The 21583-nt window shown below is 42.4% G+C and overlaps 1 protein-coding gene across 5 annotated transcripts; it reads right to left on the bottom strand.

Annotated features, from left to right (window-relative positions):
• Positions 1 to 550: 550 nt before the first annotated feature.
• On the bottom strand, positions 551 to 15829 carry LOC147204956 (neuronal calcium sensor 1). Of its 5 annotated transcripts, none has more exons than XR_015100964.1 (10): positions 15663 to 15828; positions 14939 to 15048; positions 13968 to 14089; positions 9847 to 9871; positions 6186 to 6324; positions 4622 to 4700; positions 4179 to 4267; positions 2667 to 2744; positions 1737 to 2200; positions 551 to 1618 (listed from the first exon to the last, which is right to left on the bottom strand). XR_015100964.1 is itself a non-coding variant. In XM_086111777.1 (10 exons), the coding sequence occupies exons 3-9, from the start codon at positions 14029 to 14031 to the stop codon at positions 2102 to 2104; spliced, it is 573 nt and encodes a 190-aa protein (XP_085967903.1). In that variant the 5' UTR covers positions 14032 to 14089; positions 14939 to 15048; positions 15663 to 15829; the 3' UTR covers positions 551 to 1907; positions 2093 to 2101. The 5 variants fall into 5 exon arrangements, 4 of the variants coding, with proteins under 4 accessions (XP_085967903.1, XP_085967906.1, XP_085967902.1 ...); XM_086111777.1 differs by having other exon boundaries at positions 551 to 1907; positions 2093 to 2200; positions 15663 to 15829; XM_086111780.1 differs by having other exon boundaries at positions 2093 to 2200; positions 15663 to 15829.
• Positions 15830 to 21583: the final 5754 nt, after the last annotated feature.

Here is a 21583-nt window from a genome sequence, read left to right as displayed (position 1 = left end):
CCAACCTGACTTGGATGCGTGAGTGTGTGTAACTTGACCCCGCCGTGACTTGCAGCCTTTAACCCGATTCAACATGCCCCTTCAATCTATTTTACGGGCAAAACGGATAGATTATACTCGTGCATAAACACGAGGCCAGTATTTAAACTTTTCCATTTTTATAGACATTTTTACATTCGGTTGGATCAATGTAATTTCCCACGGTCCACGCTCGACATGCCAAAAGATGCAATACTAACCTGATATTAAATGAAACGTAGGCTACGTACATTTCCTTTCCAGGTATTTGCTTAGCTTCCATACATACAGTATGTAATTTGACAAAACAAAACCGAGTGGAACAGTAACGAGATGAACGGCTTATTCTCCCACTATTCATCACGCTCACATGCAGCATTTGTTGCTATATTTCTTCGAGAATAAACCAATTGATACATTTTTTTAAGTGTCCTGACCATTACGTCTGTTAGGAATTACACCCTAACCATCAAGTGAGAATGTTCTAGTATTTCATAGACTTAAGAAGTAATACTAAAGGACACACAACATAGCCATTTAAATGCATTTTATTATGTGCTCTCATACTGATCAATGACAGGTAAATGGCATGTGTCATTCAGTAAATTATTTGCATAAGGCATAACATCAGTGACAGTGCTAAAATGGGACTGCGTCAACAAGAAATAATTAAGAATTGGTAGAAGGCATGAACGCATACTCTGGCTTGACACATCAGGACAACTAGAAAGTGGACAACAGCAGCCAAAAAGCTCGCTAAAGCTTTACAACGAGAATTGGTGTTTGTTTGTGCCTCTCGCTGAAATTGAATGAGGGTAATGGGCCTCAGTTAAGCCACGACCTTTGGCGATGCTGCTCGGCCATTGCGCTGCTGACACGAGACACTCATGCTCACTGGGAAGTGAAAACACAATAGTATTCACAGGTTGCAAATGTAGTGAAATAATCCTTAGAAAACTCCCTGCTCCTTCAACACCGTTCCACAAATAAAAATTATATTCTCTCCGGAGAGGAAACTCAGAGCGTGAGAACAACAACATAAATCCCACAATTGTAGTGAAAAAGGCAGTGCAAAACATTTCAACAACTTTGATAAAAAATAAAACTTCATTGTATTTTTAAGAGTTGAAAACTCTGGAATACAGAAAAGCAGGAACTAAATTATCATAATACTATATTTACATATTACAATACACTGCTTTGTAACGTTAAATTAGTGTTCACTCTATCACCATGTAACATGCTTTTCCATGTTAAATTCTAGAGTCCGTGATGGCAGCACAGCTCTCTGTCTCTCCTTAGGAAAAGTCGGGAAAATCCCCCCAACGGAATTCATTTTGTGGGACTTTTGGCGGGGAAAGGAGATGGCTGCGACGTTTGCACAGAAGCACACAGTAGCAGCAGCAGAAGCATGTTGAAATGACAGAGGGCTTTGCTGCCAGGTTTGAACGGCATTGGAAAATTTGTCCCCAATCCTTGGTGGAAACACAAACAAGTGTCTGATGATTGTCAGTCCACTGCTAGTTGAGCAAGATCGATTGTTAGGAGGCTGTGATGCTGGGTGTGTCTGATTCCAAATCTGATGATAAATTGGATCCATCTAGTGAGGTGAGGAGAGTGATCACCATGTTTTTTAATATATATATATATATATATATATATATATACATACACATATGCGTGTGTGTGTCTTTGCCCAGTCCATACGGGATAATCACCTCAATGGTGTGTTCAAAATATGCATTCGCTAGCTCACTTCACAGCTGACAAAACGCTGAGCACGATGTCAGCAACAATTGGCAGAGGGTGGTGGATTACACGAGGCGGCGGAAGAGGCTCTTCGCTCGGCACTGAAAGACCATTTGATTGCCAGCAAACAAGTGGGTCGCCTGAATAATTCATAACAACAAACTGAGAGCAGAAAGCAGCTGTTTTGCTTTGGATTGAGGCCATTCACTGATTTTTATTTCTTTTTTCATTGGCTCAGATGACACAAAGATGGCATAATAATGAATGGCCGGAACTTCCCCTTGGCCAATTGTGCATGTGGCTTGCACATGAATACTCCACTCACCTTACATTCTTAGACTAGACCATCATAGAGAGACAGTGCTTGCACAATAGAGGGGTCCGCCTTGGAGCCCTCCTGAAACTCCTGCAGAGTCAGTTTCCCGTCTGCATTCTGGAAGAGGAACATGAGACGCGGGCGCCATTACCAGAATATTGCCAGCAGGGGGCAAACAAGGCCCCAGAGCGGACCACTTTGCCGCTTTTCAGTTCTAATGGACTTTTGCTGGCTCAGTGGGCTTGGACTCTAGCCAGTTTACTGATACAAATCACAAAGTGCTGCTTAGACACGCCCATGCAGGTCCGAGCTCATCAGTCACACAAGACAAGTAGTTTCCCTGAGCTCAGAGAGTGGGCACTGGCACTGAGGGACAGTGTGGAAGGAGACTGCCATATAATGTTGACAGTAGGAATGACACAGTGATAGATCCAGCTTGCAGTTCTAAATTTAACAGTGCCCATCTCAGTTCCCTGGAGGCAGCCGCTACACTCTTGTTAATGGTAAACAATACACACACATTGCTCTTACTTACACTCACACTCAATGTACATCAAGTCTGGTGGACTACAGAAACACTAACCTTGTCCATCATTGCAAAAATGCGATCCACTCGCTTTTCTGGTGTGTTTTCTTCTTCTGGCAGCTCCACAGTGTTTCCCTGAAATACCACCTCATTACACTTCCCATTTCAAAAATAATCAGACAAAAGTACAGGTAAACCTTTCAAACAACTCAAAAGATTGTATAATTGAAAAAGAATAACAATCATAACAACAAATAACAGAAGGGACTTCACATATTAACTGTGTGTGTGTGTTTTGCTTTTTCGCTGGCTTTTTACACTTCTTTTCCACCACTTAAAATTTGCAAGGACGGAAATAGCAGCATGATGGTCCAGCGCCTCTGTTCTCACTGTTCTGAGGTTCGAGGTTCAAATCTCTGCTCTGGCTTTCCTGTGTGGAGTTCTCATGCACTCCCCCTGCCTACATGGGGTTTCTCCAGGTACTTCAACTTCCTCCCACATGAAAATTAAAAGGAAATGCATGTTAGGCCAATTGAGAATTAAACCCTAAACGGTCCTTAGATATGAATGTTAGTGTTAAGTGTCGCGTGTCACTATGTTCCATGCAATTGGCTGGAGACCAGTCCAGGGTGTACTGTGCTTCTCTTCCAAAGTCCACTGGGATAGGTTCCCGCTTGCTCACGGCCTTAATCAGTACAAGCTGCATCGAAAATGGATGGATGGAAGTAAATTAAAGAGCGAACCGTCAACGAACCCTTTCATTGTGTATGCGCTGCGAGAGCGTGAGGACAGAAAACCGTGTCATATCGTATCACAGGATTACATGCAGGGTGGACGTATGCAGCGACAAAATGTGCCCTAGTGTTGAAAAATGTTCAACTTGAGAGTGTGATGTCAGAAGGCGCGTCCAATAGGAGAGGCGCTAGTGGAGTGATTTAAGAGCGCTGACAGCAACAGACCAATCACCAGGGAAATGATACATGTTACTTCCTTGTATGCAAGGAAGCAACCATTTCCAAATTTGGGCAGGCTTGCACCAGAGCGCCACAGTGATGAACATCAAGAAGACCAAGTGCAGTGTGAAAATGACTTCAGGCTCCAGAGTGTCCCGAAGAAGCTACAATGCTGACAGAGTACTTCGGTGCCATGCCAGTTGCAAATGATATAATGGGAGTCGAATGCAGATGAATGAGTAGATGGGGAAGTAAGTGTAAATGTTGCAATGAAAACAACAGTCCAGGCAGGAGTTAGCTACTTAATTTAGCTGCCTGAAGATGACTGGATTAACAGGATGCATCGTCACTAGTTTTGTGTTTATTACATCAGTAGCTAATTTTGTTTTACGCTTTTGTGTGTTTTTGTGAAAAAAATAATGAGAGTGCAACATACATTGGCATACCCTCTTCATTTGTGATTAAAATTAGGAGCGTATTGAGTGTGGTTTATCCCATGAACATATAAAGTACTACAGTGATATCTTGAAAAACCTTTTTGGGGGAAAAAAAGAAACTAATGGAAGTCAGCCAGATGATTGTGTTTGATTGCACTCTATGTAGTTGGTCAACTTACCACCATCTGATAAATGGCATCGACTATGTTCAGCATCTCGTCACGGGTGATGTAGCCATCATTATCTAAGTCATATAGCTTGAAAGCCCCTGAAAAGAGAATTAAAGTACTGAAGTAGGTGGTTTGCAACAGCTCAGAAGTTCAGTCAATAATATTGACTAGTCAGCAAATGCCATTATTCCAGAGTTACTGCCACAGTTCCATAAAAAGAAATATTAGGCATAATTGTGTTTCTACACGGATTTAGATGAAGCATTGCTTCAATAGTTAAAAAACAAAACAAAATGAACAACAGGCAGGCAACTTAAAGTGTTTTAGATAAAGCACATTTTGCATGTTTGGCTCAGTGAGCAAAATTCACAGCAAGTCATGTGTCAACCAGTGCAAAACACCCAATTCTAAATCGCATATCATTTCAATGACAATACAGGGTACTTCCTTACATCGAAGTTTCTCATCCAGAGTCCCCCGAGAAGTCACAGACAACGCTTGGATGAACTCTGAGAACTCAATACGTCCATCCTAGAAAATGGCACAAGTGAGAAAAAAAGATAGAGGACGCTTACTTCACATTTACACTTCTTAGGACAGATGTCCTTGCTGCATGCTGCACGAAACAGGGCCAGACGATTGCTTCAAGTTTGTTGCTATTTTTGCCCGGCACCTAGCTCTCTCAAGAGGCAGAAATATGTCACCTATGGTCATTAGTTGGATGGATGCCAATGGCTCACAAGTCTAAAAAGTCAGCCTCTATACACACACAACCGCTGGGGTCTAGAGAATAATCCTGTCAGGGTTTTCAAGAATATGGTTGCTACTTCATCATACCAGACATGGTGGAAATGGTTATCCCTGAATTACTACAGCTCATAATTTATGCAGTTTTGTATTCTACATCATTGCACATGTGCCTTGGACAACATGGTCATGCTATGTGGATTCAGGCTGACTCCTCACTCAAGTTGTCACTCAGTCGTACTGTGACACATGAAACAGTGACCCTGTCATATAGAGTGGCTTCCTGTTGAGGCAGCAGTCAGCCTCACTTCCTGGCTTCATTCTTCTTAACATTTCTCTGTGTGCTCTAGATCACATGGTTCGAAAATATTGTCACCAGGGAAACAAATTTTCCTATTGTTGCAAAGTCTGGACACACTTCTGTAGAAGCTAAGATAATAAAGAACATGATTTAATTTTAAAATAGCCTCTAAAAACACATGTACAGTATCTACATTATATTTTCAATGCTATTTAACTCATTCACTCCCAAAGACGTTTTTAAACGTCTTTTCAGACTTGGTCCAGAATTGGCTGGTACTGAATGAGTTAATGAGTTTGTTGCACCGCCACGAACGTATTGTTTGCCATGACCTACAGTACTTTATTGGTTTACGTAGTAAACTTGTGGGTAAAGCGTGAAGCAGCTACATTTCCCGTCGCTTACCTAATTTGCTCTTGGTGCACCTCCGTACTGTACTGGATTACCGTAATCAAAACAAGAATACATGGTCATTTTTACTCGCTGTCTGACCACCTTTTGGGTCCCGACCCGTGGCCCGTTAAGCCCGCTCCATGGCCTAAGACTCTTGGTAACTATCACAACCAGACATGCTCATCGCATGAGACATAGAAACTGTTCAGATCAGAGCATTCTTCAACAATGGCGTGCCTGATGGCAATACGGGTCATAGATAAACATCAGGCAAAGGGGGACTATCTTATCTTAAAGACACACAGCATCTTGAACAAAGCCAATAACCCCGCAGGGTTTACCAATCTATAGGCAGATGTTCAAAGACAGTTTGACAGGACGACATTTTAACGGTCTGTATGGATTAGATTAGTACATCACAGGAATAGTATGTACACTTTGTCCCAACGTAATATAATATGCTTCAGAGCTCCGTAAGAAGACACGCAACTACAGGAAAAAGAAAATCATCATTTTCATCCAAGCAAGTCTCAGGTTTCTCCTTGCGTTGCTACAATAGAAAACAGACTACGAACCTTATTTTCATCAAACACGTTGAAGACAAAAGAGGCAAACTTTGTGGGATCTCCAAAAGGAAAAAACTGCTTGTAGATCTTCTGAAAGCCCACAGAATCAAGCTGTCCGCTGGGACAGTCTTTAATGAAGCCTTTGTACCTGTTCAGGAAAACAGACAGATGTAGACAAAATTGAACCTATAGGCATTAGGGTCGAAATCAAACTAACGGGTAGAGTAATCATGATAAACACCTCTTATCTGCATTTGACATGTAGTAAGGATACATCCGATGAAAAAGGTGACATGCACAGCTATTTGTCTCCTTCACAGATAAGGCAATCGGCCTAATCCAATTGCAAGCCCAGAGTGGTTTGCTGTAATCAAATTACTCTCTCATCTTCTTTTGATAATATAAATGGCTGGCAGATAAGTCTGAGCGCTTCCGCTTACTCTTGGAAATGGCAGCTCTAGAGAGCGACTTTCTGTATATTAGACTAAATATAGAAGCAATTCCGAAACAATTTCAAGTGCAGTCACTCAAAGGTGGGCAGATCCCGTGCACAGAACCAAGGCAGGCAGACTGAAGACTAATAATTCCACTACAGGCAAGCAAAGCAGCCTATACCAGCAGTTATGCAATAGTTAACCGCCCAAGTTCAACAACATTTTGTTGCCACCAGTGATATGTCTTTGAAAATGTGCGCAACCCGTTAACACATGTCCTTGATGCAGGCTAAGTTAAATTTACTGGGGAAAAAAAAAGATTGACCCGAAGTTAAAACGGCAGCAGGTTATTTAAAAATAAAATCCAATTTTTACATTGTCCCCAAGCAGCTGTGAATGACCACTTGAAGACCAAATGAGGTGAGGGCATTCATTCAATGCATGTCTAAACATGCATGGCGTGTTTTTCACTCAATTTAGTTGCTTGCAAATCATATGCAGCCTGGATTATATTGGATGTGAAATGTGGACGTATTGCATTTATTCAGAGTGCTCGCAACCAGCATCTTTTGGGTTATGGAGACCCCCCGCCCACTCCTCTCCTTTGCCTGTGCTGTAAAGGTCAAAGGCTGTTAAAGTGTACCTGTGGTGGTAGAAGGAAAATTAAATATAGTTTATCGAGAAAATTGCATCCAAACACTTTTGGTTACACTGGGTAATATTTTTATGGAATTTGATTTCACCTCCCCAAAAAGTATTTGCTGCACATTGTCTTGATAATGATGTCACACAGGAGCTCAGTAGAAATTTCATTTATATTAAAGAAAGCTTATAAAAGCTCGTGGAATCTTTCTGTCCGAGACAGCGTGGCAGCTAAGCGCGCAGGCGTGCTTGCTCCTTTCTTGGCCCACTGGAAATGGAGCTGTGGCATAGTGTCATTGAAAGGCAAGTTGGGATGGCTACTGGCTGCCGAAAGCAGTACCTGCTTGCACAAAAGTCTGGTCTATGAAAAAGCTATCATGGCAGAGTGCAAAGCATATAGATGGTGCAATAACATGCGAAAAAAACAATGATGGGCAGTAATCAAAACAAACGGCAAATGAGTCTTTCCAGATTTGAGTCACATCCCACACACACACACGCACATGCACATACACACACGCACACACACACACGAGATGAAAATCCCAATTTGGTTGAAATGGTAAATGGAAAGCACAATATGCCAGTGTATGTACATCACACGGTTCTGCCCAAAGGATTTGACAAAGCCTGACATAACAGTATTTGCCTCTTCAGTCTTTGGAACTGTTAAGTACAGAGGGAGCTCTTTTAATTCCTAAAACCCCCAAAATATATTTCACTTGTTGCTAATTTTCTACCATTTCTTTCAGTTTTACCAACCATCCATCTATCCATTTTCAGAATGATAATCAGATTTACTGGCCAGGTATGTAAAACACACAAGGAATTTTATTTCGCAGTTACAACCCATCCAGGGGAACATAAACACTGTTTAGCATCCAGATATCTTAGAAGTGAAAGGAAAACAATAGGGAAGAGGACACCACTTATCCTGCTTATTAGGGTAATAGGCTGCTGGAGCCTGGTCCCTGACTTCGGGCAAAAAGCGTACTACACCCTGAACCTGTCACCAGTCACTGGGCACATGCTGTCTCGAGACAAACAACCATTCACACCCATATTGACACCATCACTAATTGGTAACTGCATTCACACACTCGTCAGTGACTTTTTTTTCCAAGTGTATAATGAGGAATCAGAGAAAAGTCTCTGTCAGCACAGTGTCAGCCTGTCTTCACAGCCTTAACGAGAATCACCTTCACTTGTCAAGAGCATGAACATGTATTAGACATCTGACTTGGTGACAGATGCACAGCCTACGCTTGGGGTCGTGATGCGCTTGCAACGGGCATAGCAGAAGTAAAACTGAGCACAAGACTACGATTATGGAGATCATTTATTCTTGTACCTGGCCCTCAGGTAACAATTCAGCGCACAGTGGCATGTCGGAACTGATTTCAGGTGAGTATAGGGAATACTCATTCTGTTTCTTTGGTGGATAACTAGAAAGGGGAACTGATTCCCTGCGAAACACAGTCATCTTTCTATCCCTGCTAATTCTTGTGTCTGTGCATGTGCTCTAATTACAAGCCATCTGGCATTTCCCCTGGTAAAATTCTCTCTCATCCCTCACCCTCAGCAGTGTTGATTGCTGCTAATCTCCAAGTGACAATTCATGCAAACTTTGCCATGAAAAAACATTGAGTGATGGTGAGCTTGCTTCAGAGGTAATTGGAGATTGAATTCTGCCCCAATGCACTGAAGAAACAGGCCAAAGGCAAACTGCCTTTGCTCCATCCCCTAACAGACTCGTGAAAAGTGACTAGATCTCAAAGGCTGAGCTCTTTTCAAGCGTACTGAATCAGATTGTGAAATGCAACGCCAAAGCAGGAGAATATAAGTGTGAACATTGGAGAATGCTTCATTACAATGCTCCTTTTTATCACGTGTGCTGTTGTTTGTTTTTTCGTGGCCCCCCAACAATCAGCAATCAGCAAACAAATGAGAGGGCTGCACTCATGCTTGAATCGTCTTTGTAATGAAGGTAAATTGCATGCTACCCCAGCGCCACAAGCTGTCAGATAGTCCCTTCACAATTAGGTTCAGAAATTCCCACCTCCGCAGTAATAATCACTCTCACCAACGTTGTGTGACGTCTCCTGGTCTGGGGTGCCTCTTTCAAATATTTGTCATTTTGATCTATGCAAGTACAGCATGTCGGTGTGTCGGCTCTAATCTGCCAAAAGATGGGGGTGCCGGTGGAAGGAATAGTTCCCAAAAGCCTTGTCAAGTATTGGGTTTTGCCATGATTACATCCTTGAAAGGCAAATTTCTTTATGCCCCCGCCATTCTTCTCTTTCAGAGATTCCTTGTCCAAATGAAGCAAAAAGGAAATTGACACTCAGCGTTACTATGCCTGAAAACTATTCAATCTCAGGAAGGCTTTGGTTATTCCATTTACAGAACAGAACAGTGAGGAAGACAAATAAGTCAACTCTTTGGGTTATGAAAAAGATCAACATGCAGTTTGATTGAGCAGTGTTATGTACAATTCAATACAAGTCACACCTGATATAAGTCACATGTCCCAAGCAAACTATGAAAAAAAGTGTTGTTTTAAAAATACGTTAAGAATGAAATCCCACACTTACCACTGTTGCACCTCTTTTTCTGTAACTGCAAGAGAAATAGAGTGGCGTTAGCTTGGGGACAAAATGCAAAGTATCATTAACCCTTTCAGGGACAGCGGTTACTACAGAGGACAGCCTATCATGTTATAAGGTTACAGGTTATCATTATTGGTGCATGAAAGGGTTCAAATTCATCGTTTTGGACACTGTGGCAACAAGCACGAAAATAGCAAGCATCCAGGTTATCCTGAGTGGAAAGTTATTTGAGTATTTTATCATATCAGAAGGTTTCATGAATGTGCAAGTAAGACCCGACAAGAGTACAAATAAGGCTGAGCCTAGACAGGTCAGCCACAGCATTAACAAAGAGGTCCGTTTAAAAGGCTTGATATGTTAACGTGCGTGCACAGGCGCTATTTTATACTAATATCCAACAAACAAAAGCCCTCGCAGATTGACATTGTCTTAAACTGTGGCCACTTTAATGGACAATTATAAAGCGACTATGTCTGTTGCCCTCTGCCAACAAAACAAGGGCAAACTACGACTGGCATCGGAGAAAAGGAGTCAAAATGCCACACGCTTTTGGATGTGATCTTCAATCAAAGAGGAATAAAGAGGGAAAGTTAGGAAAACATTGGGAGGATGAGGTTGGTAGAGTCCACCTGGCCAAAGACCCGCAGCTGTGCTCTCGTCATTTTAGAACCAGAGGCATTCAAGGCCCTTCCTCGACCTCAAATTGTGAGAGAGCTCACTGGTATGTCAGGCTATAATTGACAGTTAAAACCAAAAGCAGTGCCTAACATATTTCCTCACAAGGAGCCTAAACCCCCACAAGTGAAAACCGTGATAAAAGACACTCATGACCGGAGGCATTGGACACATACCTGGACCATGATTCTTCTTCAATAGCTGCAACTACGGACCCCTCCGGCCACCAAATTCGCGATGGAGGAAACAAATAACACTAAGTGCCAGTCAAGCAGCCTTAGATCTGTAAGTGTATAATGTTCACTCGTTCTCAACCGGCATCTGCCACAAACACACTGCCAGAAATGACCAACTTCAGCTTCTCAAGTCGGTGATCTCCATTTTCATCACGGTCTTCTTCCACGCTTTCCTCATGTCTTTAACTATGCTCTGGTTCTAATTGAAAAGGTTGAACAGAGGAGCTCATCGATGCGAACAGATCGTTGCGACTGGTAAAAACATTTGCGTGGAACCATCCCACATCACTACCCAGAATGCATTGTGACATGAGCAACAATGGCAACGCATATGAAAATCCTTTTTTTAATACAGGGTGACGAGGGTCTTTGGCCTTTTTTTCTCCGTTCTCCGTTCTTATATGTTCTAGATGGCCTCCATTTAGCTCCGTGCATTTCTTGAGGCGCAGCACAAAGTTGTCCATGACATTCTTACAGACTGAATTGGTAATGGCTCTCATCTCCTCCCTGATGGCTTTCTTGAGTTCCGTGATGGTTCTGGGTTTCCCTGCGTAGACTCTGTCCTTAAGATAGCCTCAAAGAAAAAAAATCTGGGGGGCTTAGGTCCGGGCTATGGGGTGCCCACTCAAAATCAGTCTTGAGACTGATCACTCGGCCTCCGAAGTTCTCTTTCAGCCAATCTCGGGACAGGTTTGAGGTGTGAGAACTTGCTCCGTCTTGCTGGAACCAGAAATCTCAGCCAGAGGCATCATTGGACCAATCTTCATCGAAGAATCTGGCGCAGCAGTGACAGTCACCAAGGAGCGGTATGTGGAGGTCCTCAAAACCTTCAAGAATGAGCTCCAGACCATCTACCCGTCGCTCATGAGCAAGTTCTGGTTCCAGCAAGACGGAGCAAGTTCTCACACCTCAAACCTGTCCCGAGATTGGCTGAAAGAGAACTTCGGAGGCCGAGTGATTAGTCTCAAGACTTATTTTGAGTGGGCACCCCATAGCCCGGACCTAAGCCCCCCCAGATTTTTTTTCTTTGGGGCTATTTCAAGGACAGAGTCTACGCAGGGAAACCCAGAACCATCACGGAACTCAAGAAAGCCATCAGGGAGGAGATGAGAGCCATTATCAATTCAGTCTGTAAGAACGTCATGGACAACTTCGTGCTGCGCCTCAAGAAATGCACGGAGCTAAATGGAGGCCATCTAGAACATATGCTGTAGAACGGAGAAAAAAGGCCAAAGACCCTAGTGTTTTGATGTGATGTTTTGAATAGAATAAACTAGTTATGGCCAAAGTTTCATTTCATTCGGACAAAACACGAAGAAACGGGGCCTAATTAGAGTTGGGGGCCTGTTTTTTTGGGTCACCCTGTATAATATAGTTACAATACTAGCAACCAAATGAATCATATGAGTCTTGCTCGTATGAGGGCGAATATGCAGGAAGCTGAATCAGCTAGCTTTCATCAGTACAACTGAACTAGAAAGGCTTCATGTGCCCCTGGCATTGAGTGTCACAGTCAATCTCACGCCTGTCAGCCGAGATAAACTGCCATTATATTGCCAATGCAGTCAAAGATGGAGGTAGTTCAACATGGCTGATTTACTTTAGAAATGTTATATAAGTCAGTCAGAGCCAATGTGCAATAATGCAATCCGTCCGTCCAAGCAAGAGAGCGTGGGGCCTTCTCGGCCGGTTGGCCCTGAAGGGTATGCTCATACCCTTCCCGCTTGCACTCTGTCACTGTAAGCCTCTTCATGGCTCTGACAACACAGAAGAATCATCACGCTAGTAGATAGGCCAAGCCTACACCCTGGAGACATTTTAATATGACTGCTGGTGTTTCTATGTAATGCGAGACTGAACAATAATTCTGGCCTAATCTGGGATCTCTTTAAGTGCTCTTGGACTCTTGTAGGCTTTAGCTGTACAATGTCTTCATGTTTACTTTATAAAATTGTTTCTCCATCTTAATCACACATTTGACAGCTCTCATTGCTGGCCAGGACTTGGTTGGTTTTCTGTCAACACAACCTTTGTTTTCCAGAAAAAAATGTTTTCATCACGGCAACAAAGAGACGCTCAGACAGAGAAATTTCCTCAGTTCCCACTCTGTCAAAAACCAAAGGAAAATGGTGACAAAAACGGAGACAGAACTTCTCATGGGAGACCAAGAATAAGGTAGCAGGTTGAATCAACGTAAGATTGACGGGAATCTCAAATCAAGAAAAGATAGGAAAACGATGTGGAGGAGAACAGCTTGGCGCTCCTCTCAGAGATGCTAACCAGATAAGATCCTAATTGCACAATTCTCTTCCCTGCCCAAAACGGGCAATTAGTGGATGGAGTCAGAGAGTATGGCTGAGCGAGAGGAATAGAGTAAAGGACAGCAGCAAGCAGGCCAGCCCAGCATGAAGCCACGTCTTCCTCCACAGTAATTTCCTGCCGCAGCAGCCCTCCTTGCCTCTGCTGTGGAGAGTGCCACTACGCAAATAACACTGTCATTAAGCAGCCAGTGGATGTCAGCTCCCACTCACACCTGCACACTTGACAACAATGACAATAATAAAAATAATCACGATGATGATGTCGTTCTCCAATAATAACAGACACTAAAATGGGGTCTTTCAGTATAGACATCATTTTGGTCATTATCAAACTGAGTGAAATTTGAGTGAAAACAAAAAAAGGGGGGGTTCATGTTCAGTTTGTATTCCAAAGTTGAATGAAATAAATCATCAGGAGGAAATACAAGAGCGTGTATGTACTGTGAGTGAATATGTCTGTCCCAAATGAATAATTTCTCTTTCCACTCTAACTGTTCAGCAATCTCACAGTATTTATTGCTGCACAAGTCCAATAATTAGTGTGAAGGTACATTACATTCCAAAAGTTGCTAAAGATGTTTTCAATTCTACTGCTCAATGAAAGCATACATTAAAATATGCCTCTAATTCAGAGCCTGACCATTCCCAATTACAATTTGTTAAAGATCAGATTTTTTTTCCGCCACATCTTGAATCGAGCCACTTATAAAGGAAACAGTGGGAACAGGCTGTTTGCTGAAAAGTATGCTATGAGAAGAAGCTGTAACAATGCACATTCTGCGCTTTTACTTTTATGCAAGCTGTCATTGCAATTAAAAGCTCCAGCAGGAGTTGCTCATTAAAGACAAGCAAAAAGAGAGCAGAAAATACTCACAGTAGGTTTTCCTTGTCAATTCCTCCACCACCTCCGGCTTGAGCTTGCTGTTAGATTTACCCATGATTTTCAGCTCTCCTCCACACCTTCAAATCCACCTTGTATTACCTCAGTCTGCTCCTCTGCCAGAAACATAAACAAAGGAAAGCCAGTCGACGCAAATGCAATGACACCGGTGAAACCAAGGAAATACACATTAGTGAAGTGTGGTGCAGGAGACTGAATGCAGCTCCCGCCAAACTAAGAGACTATAGCTCAAATCTGAACACACTCCCCATAGAGCCAAAGGCCCGTGTAAGGAAGGGCCGTCAGACTGTTGCGATATTTTAGAGCATGGTGTTTCTGCCCAATCTTTCACAGCAGTCCGTGGGAGCTGAGTGGCGCTTGGATGTCTTGCTACCTTCGTCCTTGGAAGCAAGTCACCACTCGGCGGGTGAGTGAAGCACACTCCCACGTCCTACCTTCAGATGTCTGGTCTTCTCCCATCCCTTCCACCACAACGCCCCCCCCCCCCCACACACACGACAGAGTAGAGAGGGAGGTGTCTAAGAAAAAAAATCAATGAACATAGAGAGCTTGTCACGTGCACTTTGTATTAGGCAGTGATCTATAGGAAAAATATAAACAAAAACAACTTCATGATCATTTCCAGAAAACAAGAAGACGCCAGGTTGGTGGGTCATTGTACAATATTTGAAGCGCTCCCTGTTCTCAAAATAAGCATGACAGTCATCTATCAAGCTTCTCGGCAGATTTGAAGAGAGACGGTTCTCTCCTTAAATGTGACTCATAATTCTCCCCCGTTGCTGGTTTCAAAACAACATGGAATGGCGATTTCCTCCTCTTCTATGAATGCAGCAGACAGGAGATGAGGGATAATAGAATTTTATCTGTACCAGAGGTCCTGTGTTGGGATGCACTGATGCCCGACTGCAGCCCCATATGAACTAAGTACTATTGTGTGCAGGCACCTTCACTGCAAACATCTGCATGTGCCCATGGCCAGTGATGTCCTGCTGTGGCAAGTCGCGCTGGGAATGACCATCTTGAGTCCACACGAGTCCACGGTTGCAAGGTACTACTATGGACATGAACACACAAAAGAGCAGTCACCGATGGGTGATGAGAGAACAGGAATGGATGGTGATGATGTGGTGGAAATGAGTCGTATGGTGACCTCAAACCACAGACTTCTGACTGGAAAGAAGCTTAGAAAAGCTCTTAACTATTCAGCAGTCAAAACAGAACGAAAGACACGTGTTGGCGTTCACATTTAAACTAAAGTAGCCAGTGTTAATTAAATCAGTACCCTAATAGACACTGGTTACAGGAAAAAGCTCAACTCATATGAGTCATATGAGCGCATGCATGTAAATCGAATGAAGACGATTTATCAGCCATGAGCAAAGCGATATTATAGGTATATTTAAGTATATTCACGTATGACGTGGCAAAAAAAAAGCTTTGCCTACATCGTGAGCGGCTGCGGCCACTGCGGCTGCCGGCAGGATGTTGCCTGGCAATACCATAGCAACACACAGTTTATGGCTACAGTACAACAGCCACTGGATGTTTAGCTAGTCATTGAGCTCGCCACGTTTAGCACTAAAACGCAATCTCGCCAAAGTATTAAAAGGTAATAAAACACAAAGGATATGGTTCAAAGCCAGCTTTAGTGAACAATCGGCATTTTACCTGAAGTACAGATGAGGAAAGGCGCCGTTCCGTCAGCAAAGAAGAGAGCAGAGATGAAATGCTGGAGCTACTGCCTCGCGCATGGCCGCGTGTTGTGCTTCTCCAGCCCTCCGCCGACGGGGAGTGACGCTGGCTGAAGCTGCTGGCCTCAGTGCTCATACATTCGTGACTCAACCGCGTGCACGTGGATAAGTGCGCGCGCGTGTGTGTGTGTGTGCGTGCGTGCGCGTGGGTACGTGCGCGCGTGTGCCTGTGTGTGCGTGTGCGTATGCGCCTATGCGCGTGTGTTCGTGAAGTTCGCTCCAAACTTTTTCTTCCTCGGGCCAGGCCACACACAATAAAATGTAAGGGTGCAGAGGGCTGTTTTGATATTTTTCATTTTCCCTGTATTTAACATGCTAAATCCAATTAATAGGTTTAGGTAAAGGTATGCTAAAGAAGTACTGTATGTATTTTTATTTAAAACACACGCACAGCTAGGTGATAAAGCAAAAAGTCGAAACATAATTTAGGATTTTGGGGGGGTCAGTGGACCCACTCGACTCAAACTCATTTCACATTGTGGGCAAAATATAGCCTCGGTAGATGTAAAGTGGGCCGGACCATTAAAATGGTACCATACTCTGCTATAAATAACCAAAATAATGTCTTTCCTTTGTTTTGGTCTAAAGGAGCACCAGAACATTAGGAAAATGTTGAAATTTAATAAATAGATCTAGCGGATACTCCATGAATTGCACCTTGTTAAAAGTAGTCATTCCGTGTCTCCTATGAATTTTTTCACTTTTAAATTATCCTGCGGGCCTGATCGAACCTCCTTGCGGACCGGTTCCGGCCGTATGTTTGACATCCCTGCACTAGACCAAATCCGCTACTGAGCAGTAGCAGAATCATACACAGTGGGATTCAAAACACGATCAAGTAAAGTACGTTGAAGCAGAAAGTAAAGAAAGTAGAGCAAAGAATCTCTATTCATTCTATTTGCTGCTGTAACTGAATTATCTATATTGATGATTTGTGTAACAGATTGGCACCAGAAACTACATATATGTTTTTTAAATCTGACGATTATGTTTACTCCCGCATTCAGCATATTTCTTTATCACCACATTATCAGTGTGCCACTTAAATAAACCTAAGTATGAAAAAATAACATGCATTCTACTTAATAATTTAGCGGTTGTAGACATTTATTTTTTAAGTTTAGTTGTTTTTCAATTTCATTTTTATGTACTTTTGTAGTATAATCAGTGAAAATGACAGTCTTCGGCTAGATGGATGGTTGGCTTGTGGAGCCAACGATGAGAAGAAAGGAGCGTCAGCGCAGATGCGTATGTGGAACTGGGAGTCGCCGCTTGGAATTGAAGCGGATTCACATGGGACAGAAGATGTGAGCCAATCTCTTTTTCGTCCATGGACGCTACAGCTTCTTGTTTGCTTTCAAACTTAGCTTGTAGCAGACGTGTGCACATTTTCAGCCTTTGATTCTCTCCCCTTTCATCTCAAACTGCTTTAAACAATAAAGCGTATGACGGAAAAGTGGTTAGGATTGCACGACTGTCCGTGTTTTATGTTACGTGTTGTATTATTTTATTATTTTATGTTAACTGTTCTGTTGATGGTGGTGCGGGTGCCCGCAGCGGCTCCTCTCTCTCCTGTGGTTGCACTGTGGTTGAGAAGAAAGAAATTTCATCTGTGCTGTATGTTGCACATACACATGTTTTATATGTTGCACATACAGCATATTTAACAACAATGCTGACTTGACTTGACTTTTTATCAGTCCAACATGCTCTGACTGAGCAGGATTTTTTGACTTGATTGAGGACTTTCTTGAACCAAGTGATGATTTGACTCGAATTGTATGAAATTTGGCGGTGACTCGATTTGACTTGCTTGATTTCTTTTCCACGGTGACTTGGGACTTGCGAAATGAGACTTACTTGAGAATTGCACATGTGTGATTTAGGCCTACACCCACCTCTGATTCTCATGAAGCCGCATCAGATTATTCTGTGTGTATGAAGCAGGTATTAAGTCCATTACAATCTGGTTTCAGTAAATAACTGACATAATTTTATATCTCACATTAATGTTTTAACATGATGGACAAGAAATAAGAAATAACTGATAAGTACACAAAACAATATCTCATTTGTGTCAATGAAGCAGATGTAATTATTTTTTCACAGTTTGTCACAAATGCTTCTTGGTATAGGGGCGGCCCGGTAGTCCAGTGGTTAGCACGTCGGCTTCACAGTGCAGAGGTACCGGGTTCGATTCCAGCTCCGGCCTCCCTGTGTGAAGTTTGCATGTTCTCCCCGGGCCTGCGTGGGTTTTCTCCGGGTGCTCCGGTTTCCTCCCACATTCCAAAAACATGTATGTCAGGCTGATTGGACGCTCTAAATTGTCCCTAGGTGTGAGTGTGGGCGTGGATGGTTGTTCGTCTCTGTGTGCCCTGCGATTGGCTGGCAACTGATTCAGGGTGTCCCTCGCCTACTGCCCGGAGATGGCTGGGATAGGCTCCAGCACCCCTAGTGAGGATCAAGCGGTTCGGAAAATGGATGGATGGATGGCTTCTTGGTATATATACTGTATATATATTTTTTTACATTCAAAATGATTTCAACAGAGTCACTGAGGGTGTGCTGGTTTACTCACTTGACTTCCATGTGGTAGAACTCCAAGCGTGGGTTCAGTTCTCTCACTCTTTCATGGTGTGAATGTGAGTCTGAACGGTTGTCTACATCTATGTGTCCTGTTCCTGTGATTGACTGGCGAGCAGTCCAGAGAGCAGTCCGCCTTTTTGCCAAAGTCAGCTCGGATTGGCTCCAGCTTCCTGTGACCCTGAAAAGGACAAATGGTTTTGCAAATTAATACATAACAAAAATATGTCCAAATATACACTGCATCCGACATTTTTATTTGTGTACACTGTAAAAATTGTTGACTATCTTGTATTTACGAAACGGTTTTGCATTTGTAGCGAACAAAGATCATAAAATCTAAAAGCTTACTTAAAAAAAAAAAGTCAACACTCACCAGTGGATGTCTTTTGCATCAACAACAGTTAAAATAGCTTGGGAATCCACCAGGGGATCCTCTGGAAAGGATCACAGTATGTATTTTTCTGCTGCTGAATATCGTCACCCTTGGCAACGCATTGCAGGCAGGAAAATATTTGGAGGAGGTTTCTGTCAACAAATTTAACTGAGACGACACAAGAATGTAGTAAAACCTATCAGCAGTGGGAAAGGTTCATTGATTAACAAAGCATGATTGTGAGAAACATCTACGTATTTGGAAAAAAACTCATGTTATGTGACTTTTCACTCAAGATGTTGCTTTTACAAAATTCTTCTGGTTAGTTCCAACGTTGATTCAAAAATATCCATCAATGTGACAACTTTATAAATAAATGCTTGCCCAACTTTGAACAAAAAGGAAGCCAGAGATAAAAGATGTGCTAAATTCCGACTCCAATAAGACTGCTCTGACAAGATGTGAAAATAGCAGAACCAAGCTCAGTGATCATTGTATTGAAGATAGTATGTCACATCCATCCATTCAAGTGGGATTTATATTCCAGATATTGAATTTAGCATCACTGTAACATATTGCGGTAAGGAAAAAAAAAGCCAGAACAGGAATCCTCATCATCCATAGAATATCTAAATATAGTTGAAGTGAACACATGAATCTTTCACCAGCATGACAGATGGAGAGATCAACAGTCAGGAGCAGATGAACGAAAATCCTTTTATGTACAAGGCAGAGCCACTCTACTTAAAATCATCTCAAAATGAAATACTGAAAAGTTGGACTTTAGAGAGCAAACTTTCACCAGCCAACTGTCAGTCCTTGGCGATGACAAGTAATACACCATTTTGGCAGGAACCCTTTTTATGTCTAAGAGAGTTTTATATTTTAAAAAAAAAAAAAAAAGCTTCCCCTTCAATACAGTACTTGCAATTACATGTAAAAATCAAAGCCGCCCAAACTGGAGTGGACCAGATGATTTGATTTGTATTGATTCCATTTAAGAATCCCCTCTTTGTTGCTAACAAACACAATTTTCCAATGACTTTATCTGTTTTGCCCGTTGGGGTATCCCATATGGCTCTTGATATATAATTTATAACATCATAAATATACAATCCCTCGTCCACCCCTCAATAGACATAGCCGCAAGAGTGCAACAACTCTTATCACAGTCGACTGCACTCTGTAAATCCAGAAAGGCATTGAGGTCCAGCAATGCTGGTGTAATGCCAGTGTCACACAACTGTTGATTCAGACTGACAATGGCCAGATATCTAGCTCAGCCATGTCACGTGGGGCTTCAGTCCAAGCTTCATGGAGATAATAATAATAATAATAATAATAATAATAATAGAAAATCCCACTCAGGATGGAGCTGAGAGGAACAGCAAAAGATGATGAGTGGGTTAGTCATTCAGCTTTTAACGTGGAAAGGGGGAAAATGTTCATGGGCATGAAACTATTATGACACATTGTGGTATAATAAAAATAAATGAATAAACAAACATGCACGGGTAATGCTACATTAAACAAACCAAAAAAAAGACACAAAAAATATGTAGATGGCTTTTCAATTCATTACTTAGGAGGTGGACAAGAACTTCTAAAACGTTAAATAAATAAATAAATGCATAATTTAGGAAATTTATGCAGTGTACTTTTTGGGAAAGCCCTCCTCTGTTCCCTCCTGACTCTCCCATTGTGCAAAATGAAAGCTCCAGAGAACCATGCTTGGATGAAATTGGTGTGAAAGAACTCGACAGCCCAGACATGCACATCCAATCAAATGTTGAACAGCAAATTCCATATTTTGTGTCCATTTTTATTTTCCGTTGGTGTCCTACTACTTCCATAGAGTCTAGGCCAGGAGTGGGCAAACTACGGCCCGCGGGCCGGATCCGGCCCGTTGGTCTTTTTAATCCGGCCCACCGAAGATTGGTGCACAATTAAGGTTTGATTGCATTCATTTCGTTTGGACTTGTAATGACAGGTATTTCAACACCAGGTGGCGCAGTTACTTCAAGTTGCAGAGCACAGGGAGGGAGGGTAAGACGAAGAAAGAGGGAGAGAGTAATAACCATGGAAGGGAAAGTGATATGCATCTGATTAAACGAAGCGGGTAACAAAGTACGAAACATTCAGGAGACGCCTGGAGTCGGAAAGACTCAAATCTACGAGACTTTGAAAAACAAGGAAGCGATTCTTACTCAGTCCGATTCTGGCAATTTCCATGCTCAGAGTGAATTGCTTGTGGCTCGAGTAAATGAACATTTCCTAGAATGGTTTGATTGTTATCATGTTTAAAACTTTCCGCAAACTGGACTGCTAATAAGAGTCGGAGAGCAGTCAAATGTGTAGAGCGTGAACAACAGGGGGCTAAGTACACATCCTTGAGGGGGACCGGTGCTGAGTGTGATGGTGGAGGAGAATGTTACATTATTACTGGCATACAAAGACATTGTGCTATCGTCTTTATTTTCTATTTCTATTTCTAACTTTTGGCCCGGCCCTCCACAATATTTTCTGCTTCTCATTTGGCCCCCCCGGGAAACTAATTGCCCACCCCTGGAGGCCTATCCTATTCAAATTACGAGTTTTCAATTACTCTTTTTATTTTACTACACATTCCTAGATTGTTATATAGCAAAGTGTTCAATAGTACACATGGTGCTATTATCTGCCGTCTGACTCCCTGTGAGAAGAGGTTTTGGAACTCAATGGGAGATTTTCTGGTTAAATAAAGATCAAATAAATAAAACAAAAGATTGTACGAACGAAAATGTTGTAATCGTGTAATTTGCGTTGTGTGGGTGCACTAGGAACAGAATTTAATCCTCACATTTCTCCCGCCCCCTCCCTTTAAAACTAATTTTAGGATC

The sequence above is a fragment of the Hippocampus guttulatus genome, chromosome 5 (genome assembly GCF_054856545.1).
Source record: "Hippocampus guttulatus isolate MCC_2025c chromosome 5, RoL_Hgut_1.0, whole genome shotgun sequence".
In the NCBI taxonomy this organism is placed as follows: domain Eukaryota; kingdom Metazoa; phylum Chordata; class Actinopteri; order Syngnathiformes; family Syngnathidae; genus Hippocampus; species Hippocampus guttulatus.
This window is presented reverse-complemented; position numbering and strand designations above follow the sequence as displayed.